Raw genomic sequence first — 21,852 nt, 5'->3', positions numbered from 1 at the left:
CCTCGCACGTGCTAGGTGAGCACTCCACCACTGAGCCACAACCCCAGCCCCACATGGTATATTCTTGTGTAAGTGACGGAATTGTAGAAGGGCCTTCGAAGTCAGGACACGATGGTGAGTGAGGAGGTCAGGGGCAGGGTCAGAACAAAGGAGCATGGAGAAAGTCTTCTAATGAGGTCAATTTCCTGCTTGATGAAAGGACTCATGGACACAAGCGGGGGACCCAATCAGACAGACACCTGTAGTGCTTGTAGCACTCCTAAGTGGGGGATCCAATAGAAAAACTAAAACAGACACATGGACAGAAGGGGGCACCAATAGAAAGGACAATGTGGACAGGGAAGGAGGTAAGGAAAGGAGGAAATTCTAGAGACAATGAAAAGAACAAGTTAAAACTCCCCACCAGATTCCCAGCTCTGGGAGCCCTTTCTCTTTGGAGAAGTCTGACTGTCACTTTTGCAATTATCTGTGTTCTGTTCTTCAATTCTTTACTGAATGAAGACAATGAACCCAGCACCCCTAGACAGTAACATAAGATACTCTACATTGTTCACACAATGAGAGAGTCACCTGAGGATGCATGTCTCAGAATGTGTCCTCGCTGTTAAGCAATGCATGCCTGTGTACTACAAGAACTACTCTTTCACATGTGTTCCTTTTTTTCCTCCTCCTCCTCCCCCCCCCCCCCCCCTCCCCTCCCCTCCCCCTCCCCCTCCTCCTCCCCCTCCTCCTCCTCCCTTTCTCTCTTTCTTTCACCAGGGATTGAACTCAGGGGGTACTTAACTAACGAGCCACAACCCCAGTCTTTTTATATTTTAAAATTTTGAGACAGAGTTTCACTAAGTTGCTTAGGCTCTTACTAAATTGCTGAGGCTGGCTTTGAACTTACCATCCTCTTGCCCCTGCCTCCTGAGCCGCTGGGATTACAGGAATGAGCCACCACATCTGGCCTGTGTTCATTTTCTAACCTTTTTTTTTTTAAAGGTATTTTCAGTTGTAGGAGGTCTTATATCAAACTGAAAAGAAGGCAGACCAGAAAGGAGTAAGGAGAATTGGAGTCTAACCAGGGATGTGCCACCTGTTGTTAGCTGTGGGTCCCTTGACTCTAGGCAACTCTTTAATCACTTGAACAGAAGGGATAATAAAATCTGGAATTTCATGTGTTATTTTCATTTCATGTGTTATTGTGAACCGCAAATGAACAAATAGATGTAAAAATAAAACTTTGAAAATGTTCAATGTGGGGCTTCCTGTTAGTGCTAACAGCTTTGATGAGTGTGTAGGATTGACTTCCCTGTATATAACACTGCTAATAATTTGTGGGTGAATAATTGATTTCTCTCTGATTTTGCCAGAATATTCTGTTTGGCTTCAGGTTTAAAGCAATACTATCAAAATCAGTCTAAGCAGTTTAGGAAACATACATAAAGAACACAGGTCTCTAGCTTCAGGGAAAAGTAATTGGAAAGACATTTTCACAAATACCTAAGAAATCACATGAAAGAGAGGTGGAGATAATGACTTAAGAAAGAAGTCTTTCAGGTAGCTGGTGGGCCTGAATCGCCAGGGATGGAGATAAATATCTACAATCAGTAAGCTATATGGCAAATCAGACTTCACAGGGCACTGAAGTCCTATCAATTTAATATTCATGCCTATTAATTGTTTCCCTGATTTTTGAACGTCACAGATTGGGGTGGGGGGAATATGGGGCTGTCCTTTTCCAGTCCAACAGGCAAAATGTTGCTGTGCTGGTTTGATGTTGGTTGGTAAACTATTTTAATGCAGCAGGGCACAGATTTCAGCGTGAACCCTTGGAAATACACTGGTAGATCAATAAAGTGAACCCTTGGAGATATACTGGTAGGTCAATAAAGAATTGAACGGGGTTGGGGTGGGGGTGGGGAGAAGCACCTTCAGAGTTTGTATTCCGGTTTCCAAAAATGGAGAAGAGTCAGAAATGGAGTTGAAGGAGTGCGTTTCGGGGTGAATTGAGGTTTTGGTTACCCAACCCTTCAATAAAATACTGGTTGGGCACTCAGCTTTCTCTTTGATGACGGAATCAGCTTCTGTACTCGGCGAAATCCCAGGCGGGGCCCTCTAGCATCTGGGTTCCCTTTTTCCTGCTCTGCAACCCTTACCAAGTCCCCAGCGCCCTCCTCTGATCCCCGCTTGGCACAAGGCAGGCACAAGGCAGGATCCACGGGCTCCGATCTAGGCCCGCCTCGGGGCTACAGCCACCAGATAGAGCTTGTGCGAAAGGTGGCCGCGCAGGCGGGGGTGGGGGGTTTGTCTCTGCCACCAGGTGTGCGGACCGAGGTCTGGCACAAGCCACTGCGTGGAAGCGCGCACATACAGTGGGCGTTCCTGCGTCCGGGAAGGCCGGGCAACGGGCTGCACCGACCTCCCCTTCAGTCACTTCCCAGTCCAGGGCCGAGAGGGCGCAGCGGCTCGACCGCCCTCAGCGGGCACCCCAGGTAGGTCAGCCGGTTCCCGCCGGCGCGCTCCGCCGCGTGGTCTGGTCTCTCTGCGCTCCTCCCCGGGCCGGCGGGCAGGGGCGGAGGGGACCCCGGGTTCCCACTCGGCGCACCTGTGCCCCCAGCCGGGAGGCTCAGATTGCGGCGGGGAGGCAGCGGATTCTGGACGCTTGTGCTTCCCGCAGCTTGGGTCTCTGTGCAGCCTCGTGCTTGAATAGGGACAGCAGCGACATCAACGGAGGCCGAGCTGCGGGCGGTACCCGGGAGAAGCAGGGGCACCCAGAAAGGGAAGCGGGCGAGGCAGAGATATCCCTAGCCACTGAGGAGTCTGAGGACGCTGTCCTCCGGGAGTGGTCACGGGTAGCCTCGGAGCCAGCGTGGACGGTGGTCCTGGCTCTGCCAGTTATCCAAGTTACGTTTTGCCGTCGCAGCTGACGGAGTGGCTCAGAGGGAAAGTAACCAGGGGCACGTGAATGCTGTCACCTAGCCATTGCGAGTGACCGCTAGCGTTCTCCGGGATTTGTGTCTGCGATCGTGATTACTTTAGATGGGATTTCAGTCACTAGGGCACTGAAGTGGGCAAGGTGCCAAGGTTCGTTCCAGGGGGTGGTCCAGGACCCTCCCTTACTGTTTTAGTCAGCGTTTTCGTCGCTGTGACCAAAAGAACGGACAAGAACAGTGTAGAGGAGGAAAAGTTTATTGGCCGGCTCTTAGCCGGCCGATGTCCTTGCTGTGCGTCAGAAGCGTGGCAGAACATCACCCGCAGAAGGGTGTGGAGGAGGAAAACAGCTCAGGACATGGCAATCAGGAAGCAGAGAGAGCATCTGCTCATCGGGGACAAAACATAAGCCCCCAAGGTACGACCCCAGTGACCTACCTCCTTCAGCCAGAAGGTATCTGCCTATAGTCAATCCATTCAAGTCAATGCACTGATTAGGTTAAGGATCTCATAACCCAATCATTTCACTTCTAAACTTTCTTGCATTGCCTCACATATGAGCTTTTGGGGGGACACTTTATATGTAAACTATAAGACCTCCTAACAGGGAGTCTGGCCTCTGCACTGTGGAGTGCTTCATGCCCGCTCTGCATTCTTTGATTCTTAGAGTATCTTGAGTTGGGTCTCTCTTGAAAAACCACCTTAGAGCATTTAAACAGTTGTTCTTTAAATAAGAACACTATGAAGTTCCTCTTACAACTTCTTCAACTTCTGAACATGAAAACAAGTGTTTGAAAGTGTTAGAACTTGCAAACCAGAAAGGTGTTTTGTTGATTTTATTGTTTAAGAAAAGAGAAAGTGTTCTGGGTGTTAACAACTCAATCTGCTGCGGATTCCCGCACCCCTCTTTTCCTTCATTGGTAGGTAGGGTGACCTGGCTTGAAAGAGACCATTTTTTTTTTTTTAAAAAAAAGGAAGCACAAAGATCTTGACTTAATGGAAAATGACATTCATCAATATTTTAAGTTTCTTCCTGTTCCAAGTAAAGAACAGATGAATCTTAAACTTTTTACAACATCCCCATCTTACAGAAGTTGCCAGAAGTTTACAGCATGTTTTGGAAGTTTCTAAGCTATCAGTTAATTTTCTCTTATTATTTCATTTATAAACTAACAGGAAGAAAAAAAATCTAATGATAAAAATCACCTCCAAATTTAAGAGAAGGAAAAAAAAGATAGAGACAAGATAACATGAAAAAGGTGGGACTAAAAAGCATAGTGTAATGACTTATATCCCAACAAACCATTAATTAATTAATTAATTAATTCTATTGAATAAAAGGACTATATGTTGTAATCCTCAGACTAATTGTGAGAACAGAATTAAAAACTACAAGCCAACAGTCATGCGTGTTCATAAAAGACATGTTTTAGAAAGATACTAAAAGGTTTAAAGTGAAAGCATGCCACTAATTATCCAAAGAAAAATGTGCAGCTATATTAATTTCAGATAAAATAGACATTAAGCCAAAGAAAGAATATTTCACTGGGATAAAAGTTTCACTGAGAAGAGATACAAATTCTGAGTTGATAAGCACTTACAACATGACATTTAAAAAAAAAATGGAGCCAAAGTGACAGAACTATAAGGAACCAGACAAATCTAGGCATGGTGGGAAGTTATATCTCTACTGATATAAAAAGCAGAGAAAAGGTCAGAAAGGATAAAGAAAATGTGCAAACTGTATGCCAACTAATTGGAAAAGCTATAATAAATGGATAGATTTATGGACACATACATCCTATCTTGATTGACTAACGAAGAAATAGAAATCCAAATAGACCAATATCGAGTAATAAGATTGAATCAGTAATAAAGCCTCCCATCAAAGAAAGACCTAAGAGCTGATGGCTTCACTGCTGAATTCTACCAGACACTTAAGAAGTAATGCCAATTCTTTCCAAACTACTCCAAAAAATTGAAGAGCATGTAATGCTTCCAAACTCATTCTATCATCAGCCTGATACCAAAACCAGACAAGGACCTGACAAAACAAGAAAACCACCATTCCTGATGAATGTGGATGCAAAAATTCTCATCAAAATACTAGCAAGCTAAATTTAGTACATGAAAAAAGAGTATCCTTTTTAATGATCAAGTGGTTTGGATGAATCCCAGGACTTGAGAATGGCTCAACATAGGCAAATCAATAAATGCAATACATTGTGTTAACAGAAAGAATTCAAAAACCATATGGTCATTTCAACAGATGCAGAAAAAGCATCTGATAAAATTCCTTTTATGATAAAAACTCAATAAATTAGGAGTAGAAGGAATGCACCTCAACACAATAATAGTCATTTATGACAAACTCACAGGTAACATCATCCTAAATGGGGAATGATCGAAAGCCTTTCCTCTAATATCTGGAAGAAGATAAGAATGTCCACTTTCATCATTTTTATTCAACATAGTACTAGAAGTCCTAACCAGAACAGTCAGTCAAGAGAAAGAAATAAAGATAACCCAAATTACAAAGGAGGTAGTAAAACTTTCCCTGTTTGCAAACAACATAATCTTATATATAGAAAAATCCTAAAAATTACACTTACAAAACCTGTTAGAAATAATAAATTCAGAAAAGTTACAGGATATAAAATCAACAGGAAAAATTATTAACATTTGTTTTTGCCAATAGTGAACTATCTGAAAAAGAAATCTAGAAAGCAATCCTATTAAAAATAGATAGAGTAAGTCCCCGTGAAACATAGTGCTGTGTTTTAGATATTAGGTGTTCCCCAAAAACCTCATGTGTTAATGAAAGAATGTTCAGAGGTGAAATGATTAGATTATGAGAACTGTTACCTCATCAGTGGATTCAGCCACTTGATGGACTAGTAATTTGGTAACTGTAGGCAGGTAAGTTATGGCTAGAGGAAGTAGGTTGCTGGGGTGGCCTTTGGGTGTTATATTTTGTCCCTGGCTTCTTGTATACTCTTCTCTCTTTCTTTCTCTCTCCTTCCTGGCTCATGAATTGAGCAGGTTCCCTCTGCCATGCTCTTCTGCCTCACCTTAGGTTCAGAGCAATGGGGTTGCCTACCACCGGCTGAACCTCTCAAGCTGTGATCTCAAAATAAATTTTTCATCCTCTAGGTTCTTAGCAATGAAAAGCTGGCTAATACAGGAATTGGCACTCAGAAATGAGTTCCTTGCTGAGAGTAATTTGATCATGTGGTTCAGAAGCCTTTGGAACTGGTTTGTGGGAGGAGTTTGCAAAATTTTGGAGACACAAGCTAGAGAAGCCTTAGTATGTTGTGAGCAGAGCTTAATGCAGGATTCTGGTGGGAGCCAAAAGATCCGACTGCCCATAGGAATACAGACAGTAAAGACTGTGCACATGAAGTTTCAGAGGGCAATGAGGACTCAGTTGGGAATTGGACTAGAAGCTTTTAATGTTATTTTCTGGCAAATAACTTGTCTACATTTCCCCCATGTCTGAGACTTTGTGTGATGCCAAATTTAAAGGTGATGGATTAATTAATGTGGCACAGGAAATTTTTAATGCAAAACAGCACTCAGGCAGTGACATGGGTATTGCTATCATTTTTAGCCAGGTTTATTGTGATAATTTGAAGCAAAAAACAAGAGAATAAAAAATTTTAAGATCTGCAGTTTGGCCAGAAAAAGACATGTAAAACAGGCCAAGGAAAGTGTGGTTGATGAAGAGATTACCACCACTAAAGATAAATACTTTGCCTAGAGACAATGGGATAGATGTATTGAGGGAATCAGGAATCAGCAAGACCATACCATGGCAGATTCAAGGGTGTAAAAGTGAAAACTTGTTTAAAAAGAAAACATGGAGGCACACTGATGTGTAGAAAATTGTTTCTCAAGGAATTTGTTTTGCATGGGTCAGCTGCTCAGACATTAAGAGGCCACTGCAACCATGGTGCAAGGGGGCCTGGTTACTGCTCAAGCTGGAGGCCGACCTTGGCATCATCCACATGGTGCTGGTTCTGTAAGAATGCAGGATGCTAGTGTTAAGGGGTCATGGAGGCTTTTTACCAAGATTTCAAATGAAGGCCTGGCATGCTAGGCAAAGTGTGGCAGGGTTGGAATCCCTCTAGGCAGCCCCTGAGAAGATGATGTAAGAAGATGTGAAAGGTCAAGCTGAACCTGGAATGGAGACCCCTGCAATTAAAAGATGCCAGTAATGTGGACCATCTGCCAATAGGTTGGCCTAGCAGAGCCAGGCCAAGACATGCTATGTGGGATGCAGCCAGCATTTAGGGGCAGGGCTTCCCAAGCCCTTTAGAACACCCATCTTGCCACCACATACCCCAGATGCCAGACCTGGAGCTATAGGACTTATTTGACCAGATGGGTTTTGATTTTGTTTTGGTCCCCTCCCTTCTTTCTGTGCTTCTGTTCTTCCATTGTGGAGTGGAAATGTTTACTTTGTGCCACTATGTGCTGGGTATGTGTAACTTGCTTTTGATCTTTACAGAGGTTCATAGTTTGCCTGTGAGTCTAAGATGAGACTTTGGACTTGGACTTTTGAACAATGCTGGAACTATAAGACTATGGGGACTCTTAGAGGTAGAATAAATGCATTTTGCATTGCAACATTTTGGGGCCAAGAGTGGAATGTTATGGTTTGGATATGAGGTATCCCCCCAAAAAACTCATGTGTTCATGCAGGAATACTTGGAGGTGAAATTATGAGGTTATGAGAGTTGTTACCTCATTAATGGATTAATCTATTTGATGGATAAATAATTTGAATGGGCCAAGTAGGTGGTAACTGTAGGCTGATGGGATGTGGCTAGAGAAAGTAGGTCACTGAGATCATACCTTTGGGGATTATATTTTGTCTCTGACTCCTTGCACTTTTCTCTCCTCTCCTTCCTGGATGCCATGAACTGAACAGCTTTCCTGTGCCTTTTGCAGTGATGTTCTGCTTCACCTTAGGCTCACAGCAATGGAGTCTGCTCACTATGGACTGAGCCTCTGAAACTGTGAGCCCCAAATATCCTCTGCCTCACACACACTAGGCAAGTGCTTCACCACTGAGCTACAACTCCAGCCCCCAACTAATTTTTGACAAAAGCACCAAAAACAATCACTCAGGCAAAAACTCTCTCTTCCATGAACAGTACTAGGAAAATGGATATCCAGATGGAAGAATGAAAGTTAACCCATCCCCCTACATAGAAAAATAAACTCAAAATGTTTTGAAGACTTAAATATAAAACCAAAAAATAGAAAACTATTATAAAACATTAGAGAAGTATTCCTGGATATTGATATGAGCAAGAATTTTTTTGGTTAAGAATTAAGACAGGGCTGGGTATGTGGCTCAAGCGGTAGCGCGCTGGCCTGGCATGCGTGGGCCGTTGGGTTCCATCCTCAGCACCACATACAAATAAAATAAAGATGTTGTGTCCACCGAAAACTAAAAAAAAAAAAAAATAAAAAAAATAAAGAATCAAGACAGTAAAAGCAAAGTAAGGATTACATCAAACTGAAAACTAAAAACCTGATCTCCTAGGGGGGAAAAAAAAAGAGTACAATAATGATAACTGGAGGCTAGGAAAGGTTAGGGGGAGTGGGCACAGAGGGCAGCTGGATAACAGGAGCCCAAGGCCAGTTAGTAGGGGAATAGGTTCTATTGCTCTACAGCACAGTAAGGAGACTACAGTTTACAGCTTATTATTATTTTTTGGTACTGGGGATTGAACCTAGGGGTATTTTACCACTGAGCCACATCCCCAGTCCCTTTTTATGCTTTTTATTTTTATTTATTTATTTGGGGGGGGTACCAGGAATTAAACTCAGGGACACTCAATCACTGAGCCACATTCCCAGCCCTACTTTGTATTTTATTTAGAGAGACAGTCTCACTGAGTTGCGTAGCACCTTGCTTTTGCTGAGGCTGGCTTTGAACGCATTATCCTCCTGCCTCAGTCTCCTAAGCCACTGGGATTACAAATGTGCACCACCACGTCCGGCTATGGTTTTTATTTTGACGCAGGGTCTCACAAAGTTGCTTAGGGCCTCACTAAATTGCTGAAACTGACCTTTAACTCATGATTCTTCTGCCTCAGCCTCCTGAGTCACTGGGATTATAAGCATGCACCACCATGCCTGACTCTTATTATGTAGTTTATAAAAAAACTAGAAAAAAGGAGTTTGTAGACTCCAAACACAAAGAAATAACTAATGTTTAAGGAGATGGAGATGCTAATTACCCTCATTTGATCATTACATGTTGCACACATGTATCAAATGATCAGCTGTACCCCACAAATATGTAAATGACTCTGTTACAATGAAAAATAAATAAAAAACCAAGATTCTGTACAAAGAAGGAAACAACAGAGTGAAGAGTCAGCCTACAGAATGGGAGAAAATATTTGCGAACTGTGCATATGACAAGGGGTTAATATCCAGAATACATAAGGATTTAAAGCAACAACAAAAACAAATTATTAAAATATGGGCAAAAGGCATGAATTGAATTCTCTAAAGATAACATACAACTGACCAACAGATACATGAAAAATTGCTGAACATCATTAATTATCAGGGTAATGCAACTCAAACCCACCAGTGAGAGATCACTTCACCCCAGTTAGAATAGCAGTTACCAAAAAGACAACAAAAAGCCAGGCTCTCAATCCCAGAGACTCAGGAGTGTGAGGCAGGAGGATCACAAGTTCAAGGCCAGCCTTGGCAACTTAGTGAGACTCTGTATTGAAATAAAATAAAGAGGGCTGGGGGTATGGCTTAGTGGTGGTGAGCCTCTGGGTTCAATCCCCAGAATTGCAATAAAGGAAAATAAATGATGGAGTAGATGAATATATAAAGAAAATGGTGTATATACACACACACATACATATACATACATACTATTTGGCCATAAAAAGGAAGAACATGGATGACATAAGAGAAATAAGCCAGGCACAGAAAGGCAGATACTAAATGTTGTAATTGTGGAATCTAAAAAAGATGATCTCATAGAAATACCCAGTGAAATAGGGGTTTGCGGAGACTGAGGAGGGTGGGCAGCTGGGAAGGGTGGGGAGATGGTCAATGAGGATAAAATAAGATAGGGGAATACGCTCTGCTGTTCATAGGGGGACTGTAGTTAACAATGTTATACTGTATATTTTAAAATAACTAGAAGAGAGGATTTTGAATAGTTTCATCACAAGGGATGATCAATGTTGGAGGCAGTTAATATACCAAATATCCTGATTTGATTGTTAGTATACATGTGTGGAATATGTTTGATCATCAGTGTACACTGTTCCCCATAAGTACATATGATTATCATGTATCAGTAAAGAAGAGAAGATATGAACAGCATGGTTAATGTAGTTGATTCGATGGACCAGTATAGATATTGTTCCAACAGCTGCCAAAATCACAGAACATACACAAATCCTGGACTACGGAACAAAGTGCAACACATTTTAAAGGATTTAAATCATTCTGAGTATGTTTTTTTCCTTGCCATAATGCAACTAAAGTAGAGAACAACAACAAAGACTGCCCCTCCCCCCCAAAAAAGAAAAAAAAGCCCATATGTTGGGAAATTAGTACCCACATTTCTATATAAACCATGGGATATAAAAGAATCAGAATAGAAATTAGAAAATGTTTTAAAATGAGTTTTGAATAAACTACATAAAGAAACATGTCAAATGCAGCAAAACTGTTGCTTCAATGATAATTTCTAACCTTAAGTGCATGTACTGAAATTGAATAATGGCCGACAGTTAATGACCAAACAAGAAATTAGAGAAAGAATAGTTAAATAAATCCAGAGAAAGTAGAAGGGAGGAAGTGGTAACAGAACAGTGGAAAATAATGAAATAGAAAGTAGACAATCTGTGAACTCAGAACTGAAAATGTTAATAAAAAATGGAAGACAATCAAGAAAAAAAAAGGCAGGCACAAATAAAATTCGTGAAAGAATAAAACAGAGGACTTCATTTCATTAAATAAAATAAGCTGGAGGCCATTAGCTGGAGACTGTCTCTGTACTCTGTGTTCCTGCATAACAAACTGCAAATTAACTTAGTACATATACAGACCCAAACCTAACTCAGTAGTTTATTTTTTATTTTTATTTTTGTGGTACCAGGAATTGAACCCAGGGGTGCTTTACCACTGAGCCAAATCCCCAGTCCTTTTCTATATTTTATTTAGTGACAGGGTCTTGCTGAGTTGCTTAGGTCCTCACTATATTGCTGAGGCTGGCTTTAAACTCCCTATCCTCCTGCCTCAGCCTCCCAAGACACTGGGATTACATGTGAACTCCACTATCCCCAGCTAGAAGTCATTTTTTGGTGACAAATAGCTATTTTAGCCACTCTCAAACAGCCAGCCTTCAGCCAGTCACAGGTAGCTGAATGATTAGACAGGCCCGTAGAAGACGAATACCTCATCACATCGTGTCCAGGAAGTGGCCTGGCTGTAGCCAGTCCAATCAGATGGTTCCCCTACTTTGCTTCTGTATTCAGCCTATAAAACCTCACTGCTCGCACTAAACTTCCCCTGAACCCCGGTTCCAAGCATGGCATGAACCATTCTTTGCTTAAGATACATCCTAATTTGTTTCATTTTTTAAAACACCTTAAATCCTTTAGACATTAAAATAATAAAAATATTATAAATAATAAAATTGAAAATTTATGAAAGAATAGAAAGTCTTTGAAAAATACAACTTACCGAAAATAAGAGGAAGAAAATCTGAATAGTTCTGTAGTTGTTAAGTAAATTTATCCTGGGTCACAAAACAAAACATACAAACAACAAAACTTCCCGCCTGGCGACACTGGTGAATTCTACCAGGTGAGAATGTCAGGAGAAAGGAAATTGACAGGGCAAATTTGTTTCTGAATATAGCTATAAAAGTTCTAAACAAAATATTACTAAGTAAAATCCAGCAATATATGAAAAGGATAATACATCTTGTCTAACTTGGGTTTATTTTTTAAAGTCGTATTATCTTAACGCTTTAAAATTCACCAGTGCAATCACTACAGTTTATTAACAGAACAAAGACATTGAATCATGTCTCAATAGGTAACTCAGCAACTTGTCAGAGAGTCTGTCTCAGAGTAAAAATTAAAAAAGGGCTGGGGATGTAGCTCTGTGGTAGAGTGCCCCTGGGTTCAGTCTTAGTACTGCAAGAAAAAAAAAAAAAGTGAAGAAATGTTTGGAAGTGATAGATATGTTTATCTTTGGAAGTGATAGATATGTTTATCACATGAATTGTGGTGAGGGTACCATGAATGTGTACTTGTGTCTAAGCTCACCAAATTGTGCACATTAATTATTTACAGTTTTTAATACTAATTATACCTCAATAAAACTGATAATAAAATGAAAATCCAGAATAAATATGCATGGTATGACCCATTTATCTAAACAGACGAGGGGATTCAAAGCAATGGTATTAGTGTGAGCATAAAAATTCTGTCTCCAACAGCAATTAAATTCTCTATGACTATAAACTGTATAACCTGGATCCTTATGACAGCTTAGATTCTGTGAATGTGGGAAGTTCTTTCCATAAAATGTTTTGTACTTGGGGTTAAATATTTTTTTACAAAATGTGTAGAGTTAGTTCATGAACAAATACGGACAAAGGCACCCAGATGCAAGGATTAGGGGCACTGAACGTAGCTAGGGAGGATGTAGGGCCCAGGAAGTGGGCAGAGAGAAAACTGTTGGATTCCTGGCTGAAACTAAAACAGCAGTTGTGTGCAAACAGGTTTATTTCCTCTCTATTCATCTGAACAACACACCCAGGCTTGAACATTGCTTTCTGAACCTCTCTGCAGGAAGAGAAGGTTCTGATGGTTTGAGTGTCGCTCAACTCAGCAAGGTACTTTGCTCAGCCTGGTACTCCCAACATCCCTCCTGCCTGAAAGTAGTAGGTGCAGGCAGGGTTGGTGACCATGAAACCTTTTTCTTTTGGTCAAAGAGCATGCTATTTCTAGAGCTCCATCCAGTGAACAGTTGTCCATGAGAGCAGTAGTTTGGTTCTATGAGTTCTTTATGTGCCGGGTATTAAGGAAGGGGAGAAGCATGCTTAAAGCTAAGAGGGTTTCCAATTCAGGAAGAGGTGATGGAAAGTGGCTATGGTGAGCCTAGCTCATTTCTTACTTTCTTTCTTTTTAAAAAAATGTGTGTGTGTGTGTGTGTGTGTATGTATACACACACACAGTAGATGGACACAATACCTTTATTTTATTTATTTATTTTTACATGGTGCTGAGGATTGAACATAGTGCCTCTCATGTGCCAAGCAAGCGCTCCACCACTGGGCCACAACCCCAACCCCCTAGCTCTCTTCTTAAACTGCTTGCTTGATCATGCCCCCGTTCCTTTATTTGCTTATAACCCATTTTTATTGAGGCCTGTTCCACATTCCCACATGGTAGTGAAGCCAGATTTAAAGTTAGGTAGTCAGTGTAGTTAGGTAAATTGGGTCTAATATTGAGTGAAATCTAAAATGGAGACCATGATGAGAATGACTCTGGGAAAACACAGGACAACTCATGGAATGTTAATGAAGTCCCGAAAAGGCCCTAGGCCAAAGTCCACCTCAAAGAAATGTTAATGAACAGCCCCCAGCAAAAAGGTGCTGACTCAGAAGTCCTTCCTGACCAGATTACTTCTTTGGCCCACCTGTGTCCCACCCCTCGGGCCTTCCCACCTACATTCCATCACTGAAAGAACTATAAAAAGGGGAGACAACATCCCTTCCACGGATTCCACCTCTTGGGTCCCCTTCTTCCTCCGGGAGAAGTCTTTTCTGCTGTCCTTTAATAAACTTCTAATTTCTACTCTGACCTTGCCTCGGCGTGCTTCTTTGGTGTTATTCTTCAACATTGGGGAAGCAAGAACTCGTCACTGGTCAACAGCGGTAACAGTAGTACTTTAAGTCTGAGCAGTGGCCAAATACCTGTTTGTGCTGCTGTATGTATCAGGGAATTCATTTCTCATCCTCATTCATATGTTCCATTTGCCTTCCTGTTATTTCCTCTGTGTGTGTATGTGAGAGAGAGAGAGGTGGGGGGGGACTGTGAGATGCTTGATAAAGCATTTCTCAAGAATCAGTTATGTTGTCAGACACAATCACTCATTGGAACCGCTTTTATTTGTAGGTGCAACCTGGACAATGCCACGGGCTTTGTGGACAGTGTGGGCCTTGGGGGCCATGATCCTCCTCTCCAAGGAAGGGTCTCCAGATCCGGCTCCTCTGTCTTGCAACCCCACTGGCATCTGTGATGGCCGCTCCAGATCTTTCAGCTCCATTCCCTCAGGGCTCACAGCAGCCATGAGAGGGCTTGACCTGTCCAACAATGAGATCACCTATATCGGCCAAGCTGATCTGCAGAGGTGTGTCAACCTCCGGGCTCTGATGCTGAAGTCCAATGGGATCAGCACAATTCAGGAAGATGCCTTTTCTTCCCTAAGCCATCTGGAACATTTGGATTTATCTGATAATCAGTTATCCAATCTATCGTCTTCCTGGTTTAGGCCCCTTTCCTCCTTGAAAATTTTAAACTTACTGGGAAATCCTTACAAAACACTTGGGGAAACATCTCTTTTTTCTCACCTCCCAAATTTGCGAATCCTGAGGGTAGGAAATAGTTACACCTTCACTGGGATTCAGAGAATAGATTTTGTTGGACTCACCTTTCTGGAAGAACTTGAGATCATTGCATCTAGTCTCCAGAGTTATGAGCCCCAAAGTTTGAAGTCAATTCAGAACATCAGTCATCTGATCCTTCATATGAAGCAACCTATGTTACTGGTGAAGATTTTTGTAGATCTTTTAAGTTCAGTGGAATCTTTTGAACTGAGAGATACAGACTTGGACATGTTCCACTTTTCAGGGCTATCCGTCAGTGAAACGAATCCAGTGATTAAAAAGTTCACATTTAGAAATGTAGACATGACCGATCAAAGTTTTAATGACCTTGTGAAACTGTTGAGTTATGCTTCTGAGTTGTTGGAGGTAGAGTTTGATGACTGTACTCTTAATGGAGTTGGTGATTTTCATGTATCTGAGCTCGAGAAAATTAAAATTCCAGGTAAAGTGGAAACACTCACTATACGGAAGTTGCATATCCCAAAGTTCTACTTATTTTATGATCTGAGCACAGTGTATTCAATCACTGAAAGAATTAAAAAAATCACAGTGGAGAACAGTAAGGTTTTTCTGGTTCCTTGTTTATTTTCACAACATTTAAAATCATTAGAACACTTAGATCTCAGTGAAAATCTGATGGTTGAAGAATACTTGAAAAATTCAGCCTGTGAGGATGGCTGGCCCTCCCTGCAGACCTTAATTTTAAGGCAAAATCACTTGACATCATTAGAAAAAACTGGAGAGATTTTGCTGACTCTGAAAAACTTGACCAACCTTGATGTCAGTAAGAACAGTTTTCATTCTATGCCTGAAGCTTGTCAGTGGCCACAAAAGATGAAATATTTGAACTTGTCCAGCACACGGATACACCGTGTAACCAACTGCATTCCCAGGACCCTGGAAATTTTAGATGTCAGCAATAATAATCTCAATTCATTTTCTTTAATTTTACCTCAACTCAAAGAACTTTATATTTCTAGAAATAAGCTGAAGATTCTTCCAGATGCTTCTTCCTTACCCATGTTACTAGTCATGAATATCAGCAGGAATACCATAAATACTTTCTCTAAGGAGCAACTTGATTCGTTTCACAGACTGAAGACTCTGGAGGCTGGTGGCAACAACTTCATCTGCTCCTGTGAATTCCTGTCCTTCACTCAGCAGCAGCCAGCTCTGGCCCAGGTGCTGGTGGACTGGCCAGACAGCTACCTGTGTGACTCTCCCTCCCACGTGCGCGGCCAGCGGGTGCTCGACGTCCGGCTCTCCGCCTCCGAGTGCCACCGGGTGGCGCTGGTGTCTGGCGTGTGCTGTGCCCTCTTCCTGTTGATCCTGCTCACGGGGGGCCTGTGCCACCGCTTCCACGGTGTGTGGTACCTGAAGATGATGTGGGCCTGGCTCCAGGCCAAAAGGAAGCCCCGGAAGGCGCCGTGCAGGGACATCTGCTACGACGCGTTCGTCTCCTACAGCGAGCGGGACTCCCACTGGGTGGAGAACCTCCTGGTGCAGGAGCTGGAGAACTGGGAGCCGCCCTTCAAGCTGTGTCTGCACAAGCGGGACTTCGTCCCTGGCAAGTGGATCATCGACAACATCATCGACTGCATCGAGAAGAGCCACAAAACCGTGTTCGTGCTTTCGGAGAACTTCGTGAGGAGCGAGTGGTGCAAGTATGAGCTGGACTTCTCCCACTTCCGCCTCTTTGATGAGAACGACGACGCGGCCATTCTTGTCCTGCTGGAGCCCATTGAGAAGAAGGCCATCCCCCAGCGCTTCTGTAAGCTGCGGAAGATCATGAACACCAAGACCTACCTGGAGTGGCCCCGGGAGGAAGCTCAGCAGGAAGGCTTTTGGATAAACTTAAGAACTGCAATAAAATCTTAGGTTCCTGGATCACAGTCTGGCTGAGTGGTGGTCTTCAGTTGGTGTCACTTAGTTCATTCTGACATAATTGCATTCACGGGAATGTTCTATTATTTGAGGACTTGTTCACTAAAACTACTTAAACTGCAAATTTTATCTACAGTGCTGTTGTATAAAAACGGTTACCAGATTAGAAAAAAAAAAGTCTTTAAAAATTCTATGATATCATCATGACCCAGTTCCATTACTGGGTATCCGAATGATCCATGGCAATTGGCTCAGTTCATCAGCAAATGGCACAGATGCACTAAAGGTGTCAAATGGTTGTCTCAGGTGGGCTGGCTTGTTGTGAAGCCACTCAGGGGTGGCCACAGGGAGCATTCTCCGTGCCACCCCCTCTCATCTCTCTGTATAGTTGATCTCAAGAGCAGCAAGAAGTGTTTGAGGACACTAGACTAGACTTGATGCTCTTCCTACAAAAGGGCTGTGTGTCCCCGTTCAATTTTTCAGCATACAAAATATCCCGAGGGTGCAGTTTCATTGTGAATGGGGTTTACATTCTTGGGTATTTAACAGATTTCTCCAGCCATATTTACTTGAAAGAGAATGTCTAATACAGGAGTCAATAAATTATGTCTTACCGTGAAAGCAAAACTATTGAGACAATAAAATGCTTAGTTTAGAGGAAGCTGAAGGAAGTCTCCCACATGGGACCCTGAACTTCCTCAGCCTTTGACCACCTGCAAATTTTCCTCCCTCACATGCCATGTGCTGCTTTTTTGTTCTTTGAAAGTCTTTTTTTTTTTTTTTTTTGGTATCCTACCATGGATGGAAAAGTGGGGTGATTAACAACCAAGCCACATCCACAGTCTTCTTTATATTTTATTTAGAGACAGGGTCTTGATAAGTTTCTTAGGGTCTCCCTGCTGAGGCTGGCTTTGAACTTGTCATCTTTCTGTCTCAGCCTTCCAAGCCACTGGAATTACAAATGTGTGCCACTGCTCCCGGCTTATTTGAAAGTCATGTTTCTAATATGAAAAAAGAGAGAGAGCTTTTTTAAACAACCCATGTGAGCTGAACAGATTTTTAAATAACTATATATCTAAAGGTTCTTTATCATGACTCAGAAACAGTTCAGTCAACAATAATTTGATGATCATGCTAGCATATATCAATTTCTATAATCAAGATTTAATACCACATTAAATTCGGATGAGCACTCTTTGCTAAGAGCTCGTTTCTGATTCTGTGCAGCTTTCTTCTTTGCTGGGAACTGTGTTTGAAAGGGAGTGAACCACCTTCGACCCCTGCTCAAATCTCAACCAGACTAGGCTTATGTGGCTAATTGGGTTCTGGAGTGAGACGAGATCTGGGTTGGCAGATGTATAACCTTGGACAAGTCACCTGGCCTGATTCAAAATGTTTTCTTGTCCTCAAAATAGGGACAATCACCTGCACCTGCTAGGTTTGGAACGCAGCACTGAGTGTAATCCACAGAGCACATGCTCTTTGGTACCCTTGCTTCTGGAGGGTGTGAGGAGGGCAAGGGTTCCAAGCCTGCGAGAATGAGAATCGTTTTGCCTGATGTGATATGGCAGCAATGCCTGGCGTAGATGTGAGCTATTATGATTTTTCAGGAAGGGATACATTTCTTTATAAAATTATAGGTTTAAGTGGATTTTTTTTTCTATCATCAGGACTAGCAGGGATAAAAGGAACCCTGCTGTTCACAAAATTACCCAAAGGAAATAAGTTCATTCAGTATGTATCAGGTGTTAATCTTGGAGAACTCACACAGTGCTTCTCATACCAAGTCCCAGGAGAGTGTGGAAGAGGAAACACACCAGCCTAAGGGGAAAAAAGGGTAGGTTTAGGCCAGGTGTGGTGGCATATGCCTGTAATCCCAGTGGCTCAGGAGGTCGAGACAGGATAGTTGTGAGTTCAAAGCCAGCCTCAGCAACGGCAAGGCACTAAGCAGCTCAGTGAGACCCTGTCTCTAAATAAAATACAAAATAGGGCTGGGGATGTGGCTCAGTGGTCGAATGTCTCCAAGTTCAATACCCAGGACCAAAAAAAAAAAAAAAGTGTGTGTGTGGGGGGTAGGTTCAGCAGAAGGAAACCCCAACAGCAATGAATTTTCTGCTTTTCTTTCCCACTGCCTATACTAAGCACCATGTTGATTATTGTGAGAACCAGAGATACATTGACTTGATTTATATATTTAGCTTTAAGAATTTGAACAGCAGCCAGGCGGGGTGGCACGTGTGGCCTGCAATCCCAGCAGCTCTGAAGGCTGAGGCAGGAGAATTGCAAATTTGATGCCAGCCTCAGCCCTAAGCAACTTAGTGAGGCCCTCCCTTAAGAAAAAAAATTTTTTTTGAATACCAATAGAAATAGCCTCAAAGTTTATTGATAGACTTAAGATTACCCTTAAAATAATCTTTATAATTTTTTATTACAATGTTGAACACCACTGAAAAATTTTTAGAAAAGATAATATATAAAAATAGGAATCAGCTCTTATTCCATCACCTTAGTATATATAACCACTGGTAACTAGTATATAGCTCTCCAATCTTTATCAATGCAGGTGTACATAGTACTTCACAAAATTGAGATTAGACTGTAAATACTTAGTTTATAAAGAAAATGGCATATTCCTTTTTTTTATTGTTTACTGATTGCTACATTTTGCACATTGAATGTCCCCTGAAGTGTCAGGTGTTGACAGTTTGATCACCAGCCAGTGGCACTACTGGGAGGTGGTAGGACTTTTAGGAGATGGGGCTTAGTGGAATGTAGGTGGGTTATTGAAGGTACGTCCCTGAAGGGGATATTGGGACTCTGACTCCTCCTCTTCCTCTTTCTTTCTCCTTCCTGGTTCCCATGAAGTGGGCACCTTTCTGGGGCATGGGCTTCCTGCCGTGATTTACTGCCCACCACAGACCCCAAAGCAATGGGGCCAAGTAACCAGGGACTGAAACCTCCAAAACTGTGAGCTAAAATAAACCTTTCCTCTTTTTAACTTGCTGATCTCAGGTACTCGCTTCAGTCGTGGAAAGCTGACTAGTTTAGTGGTTATCTGACATTTCTGAACTGCAAGGACCATTTTGAACTCCATGAAGAGAAGTATTGCTTTAGCTGCCCAGAATTTTAAGGTTCCAGAAGCTACCCTCATGCAGCTGTCCAAAAAGGGCAAGCAGCAAATACATCAGAGATCAGTGTATGGGACTCTTTTTTGGAACAAAAACTAATTTTTCAGATGCAAGATCTTTTATTTGTCAATGGACTGTAAGCTCAAAAAACTTGGTTTATCTCTTTATCCCTTGAATATGCCTAGTATAAATATTGAAGCATTGAATTATTGAAATATGTGCTGAGTAGGGAAATGAATTGTGATCAAATCTAGTAACCTGGATGGTGATGCCCATATGATAATGAAGCACTGGGCAGTTTGAAGAAGGAAAATTACCAACAGGTGGAAATCATCATGTGAGTTCTCTTGATGACAGAACTTTTTTTAAAAAAATGTTTTTAATTTTAATTGACATTTAATAATTGTACATTTATGAGGGCCAACGTGATATTTCAATATGTGTATACCATGTGCAATGATCAGATCAGCGTATAATTGGCATACCCATCACCTAAATATTTATTATTTCTCTGTTAGGGGCATTTAAAATCTCCCATATTAACTACTTTTAAATATGCAACAAATTGTGGTTAACCATGGTTATCCTACTGTGCCACAGAACAGAAGTCATTGCTCTCTTCCAACTGCACCTCCTTACCTGCTCACCAGCCTCTCTCCATCCCTCCCTCCTCCACACCCTTCCCAGCCACTGTTCTCTTTGCTTCTATGAGATCAACATTTTATGTGTGGGTAGTGCTAGGAATTGAACCCAGGGCCTTGCACACACCAGGCAAGCACCTATCAAGCTATTCCCCTAGTTTCAGGAGATCAACTTTTTAGCTTCCAAATATTAGTGAGAACATGTAGTATTTGTCTTTGTCTTCCTGACTCACTTCACTGAACATAATATTCTTCAGTTCTGTTCATTTTGCTGCAAAGGACAGAATTTCATTTTTTTTGTGGCTGAATACTAATGCATCGTATATATTCCCCACATTTTCTTTATCCATCAATTGACATGTTGTTTGATTCTACCTCTTGTCTATTGTGAAGAATGCTGTAGTAAATGTGGGAGTGCACATATCTCTTCAACACACTGATTTTGTTTCCTTTGGATATATGCCCAGTTGTGGGATTACTATATCAGATGGAAGTTTTATTTCTAGTTTTTTGAGAGGAAACCATCATTTTTAACAACTGAGTACTATCCCTCTCTATGAGTAGGCCATCATTTAATCAGTTCTATAGCACTGGACACTTGTTTGAAATTTGGGGGAGGGATTAAATTTTTTATTATGGAGATATTCATACATAATGGTAGAATAGTGTAATTCTGTGAACACACTGATGACAGAACTTTGAATAACACTAAGTCACTGTCAATATTTAGACAAGGAAAATAATAATTGATGTATTCCTTCCTACTTCATGCAGGTGTGATGCAGAAGGTGTCCTCAAGTGCTGCAGAATAGGGATCTAGTGTTCTGTATACAGTGTTGACTGTTTAAAAAATAACAGTAATTTGAACAATTTTGGGGTTCCAGCATATGATTCTTAGGTTAATTCTGTTTTCCCCTATTCAGTTAATTTTGTTCTCTCCTGTCAAATTGATCCATTCTTTCAGAAAAGCGTTTACTTTTACTAAGTGCCTGTTACATGCTGGGCACTGTGTAAGTGCTGGGGATACAGTAGGGAACAAGACAGAATTCCCTGCCTTCGTGGAATAAAAGGATGATATGATTTCAGGTATGAAAAAGATAACAGCAGAGTACAGAAATAGGATGATGGCATATGTCTGTTATGTTTTGGATTTGGTATGTCCCCCCAAAGCTCAGGGGTTGAAGACATGGTCCCCAGTGCAGTAATGTGCAGAAGTGGTGATTTCAGGAAGGGATTGGACCATGAGGCCTCTAACCTCATCAGTGGATTAATCCATTTGGTGGATTAATAACTTGAAGAGACTAGTGGGAGGAGGTGGAAAATGTCAGAAGGTGGGGCATGGTTAGAGGAAGTATGTCACTTGGGGGTGTGAAAATCAGGACTATATCTTGTCCCTGGCTCTTCCTCTCTTTCTGCTTCCTGGTTTTCATAAGAAGAATACCATGTCCATGCCCTTCCACCATGGCCTGCTTCACCTCAGGCCCAATGCAAGGAGCCAGCCAACCACAGACTGAACACACTGAGATTCTGAGCTAAAATAAATCTTTTTGAACTTCAAGTTGTTTGGGTTGCATATTTTATGTGTCACAGGAACACATCAGCT

The 21,852-nt window shown here is 41.8% G+C and overlaps 2 protein-coding genes across 4 annotated transcripts in view; one reads left to right on the top strand and one right to left on the bottom strand.

The window, feature by feature from the left end:
- Positions 1 to 2,085: 2,085 nt before the first annotated feature.
- Tlr2 (toll like receptor 2) lies at positions 2,086 to 21,807 on the top strand. Its single transcript, XM_046458955.2, has 2 exons — positions 2,086 to 2,477; positions 14,106 to 21,807. The coding sequence occupies exon 2, from the start codon at positions 14,120 to 14,122 to the stop codon at positions 16,472 to 16,474; it is 2,355 nt and encodes a 784-aa protein (XP_046314911.1). The 5' UTR covers positions 2,086 to 2,477; positions 14,106 to 14,119; the 3' UTR covers positions 16,475 to 21,807.
- Positions 17,351 to 21,852, bottom strand: part of Rnf175 (ring finger protein 175) — a 67,276-nt gene continuing 62,774 nt past the window's right edge. For all 3 annotated transcript variants that reach the window (XM_058583893.1, XM_058583894.1, XM_058583895.1), the window contains exon 10: positions 17,351 to 17,481. In XM_058583893.1, the coding sequence (XP_058439876.1) occupies positions 17,401 to 17,481 (81 nt within the window). In that variant the 3' untranslated portion in view covers positions 17,351 to 17,400. The remainder of the gene's footprint in view (positions 17,482 to 21,852) is intronic.

Source organism: Marmota monax, unplaced genomic scaffold (assembly GCF_021218885.2).
Source record: "Marmota monax isolate L192 unplaced genomic scaffold, Marmota_monax_Labrador192_F-V1.1 WCK01_AAM20220418_F8-fsc00002, whole genome shotgun sequence".
Lineage (NCBI taxonomy): Eukaryota > Metazoa > Chordata > Mammalia > Rodentia > Sciuridae > Marmota > Marmota monax.
This window is presented reverse-complemented; position numbering and strand designations above follow the sequence as displayed.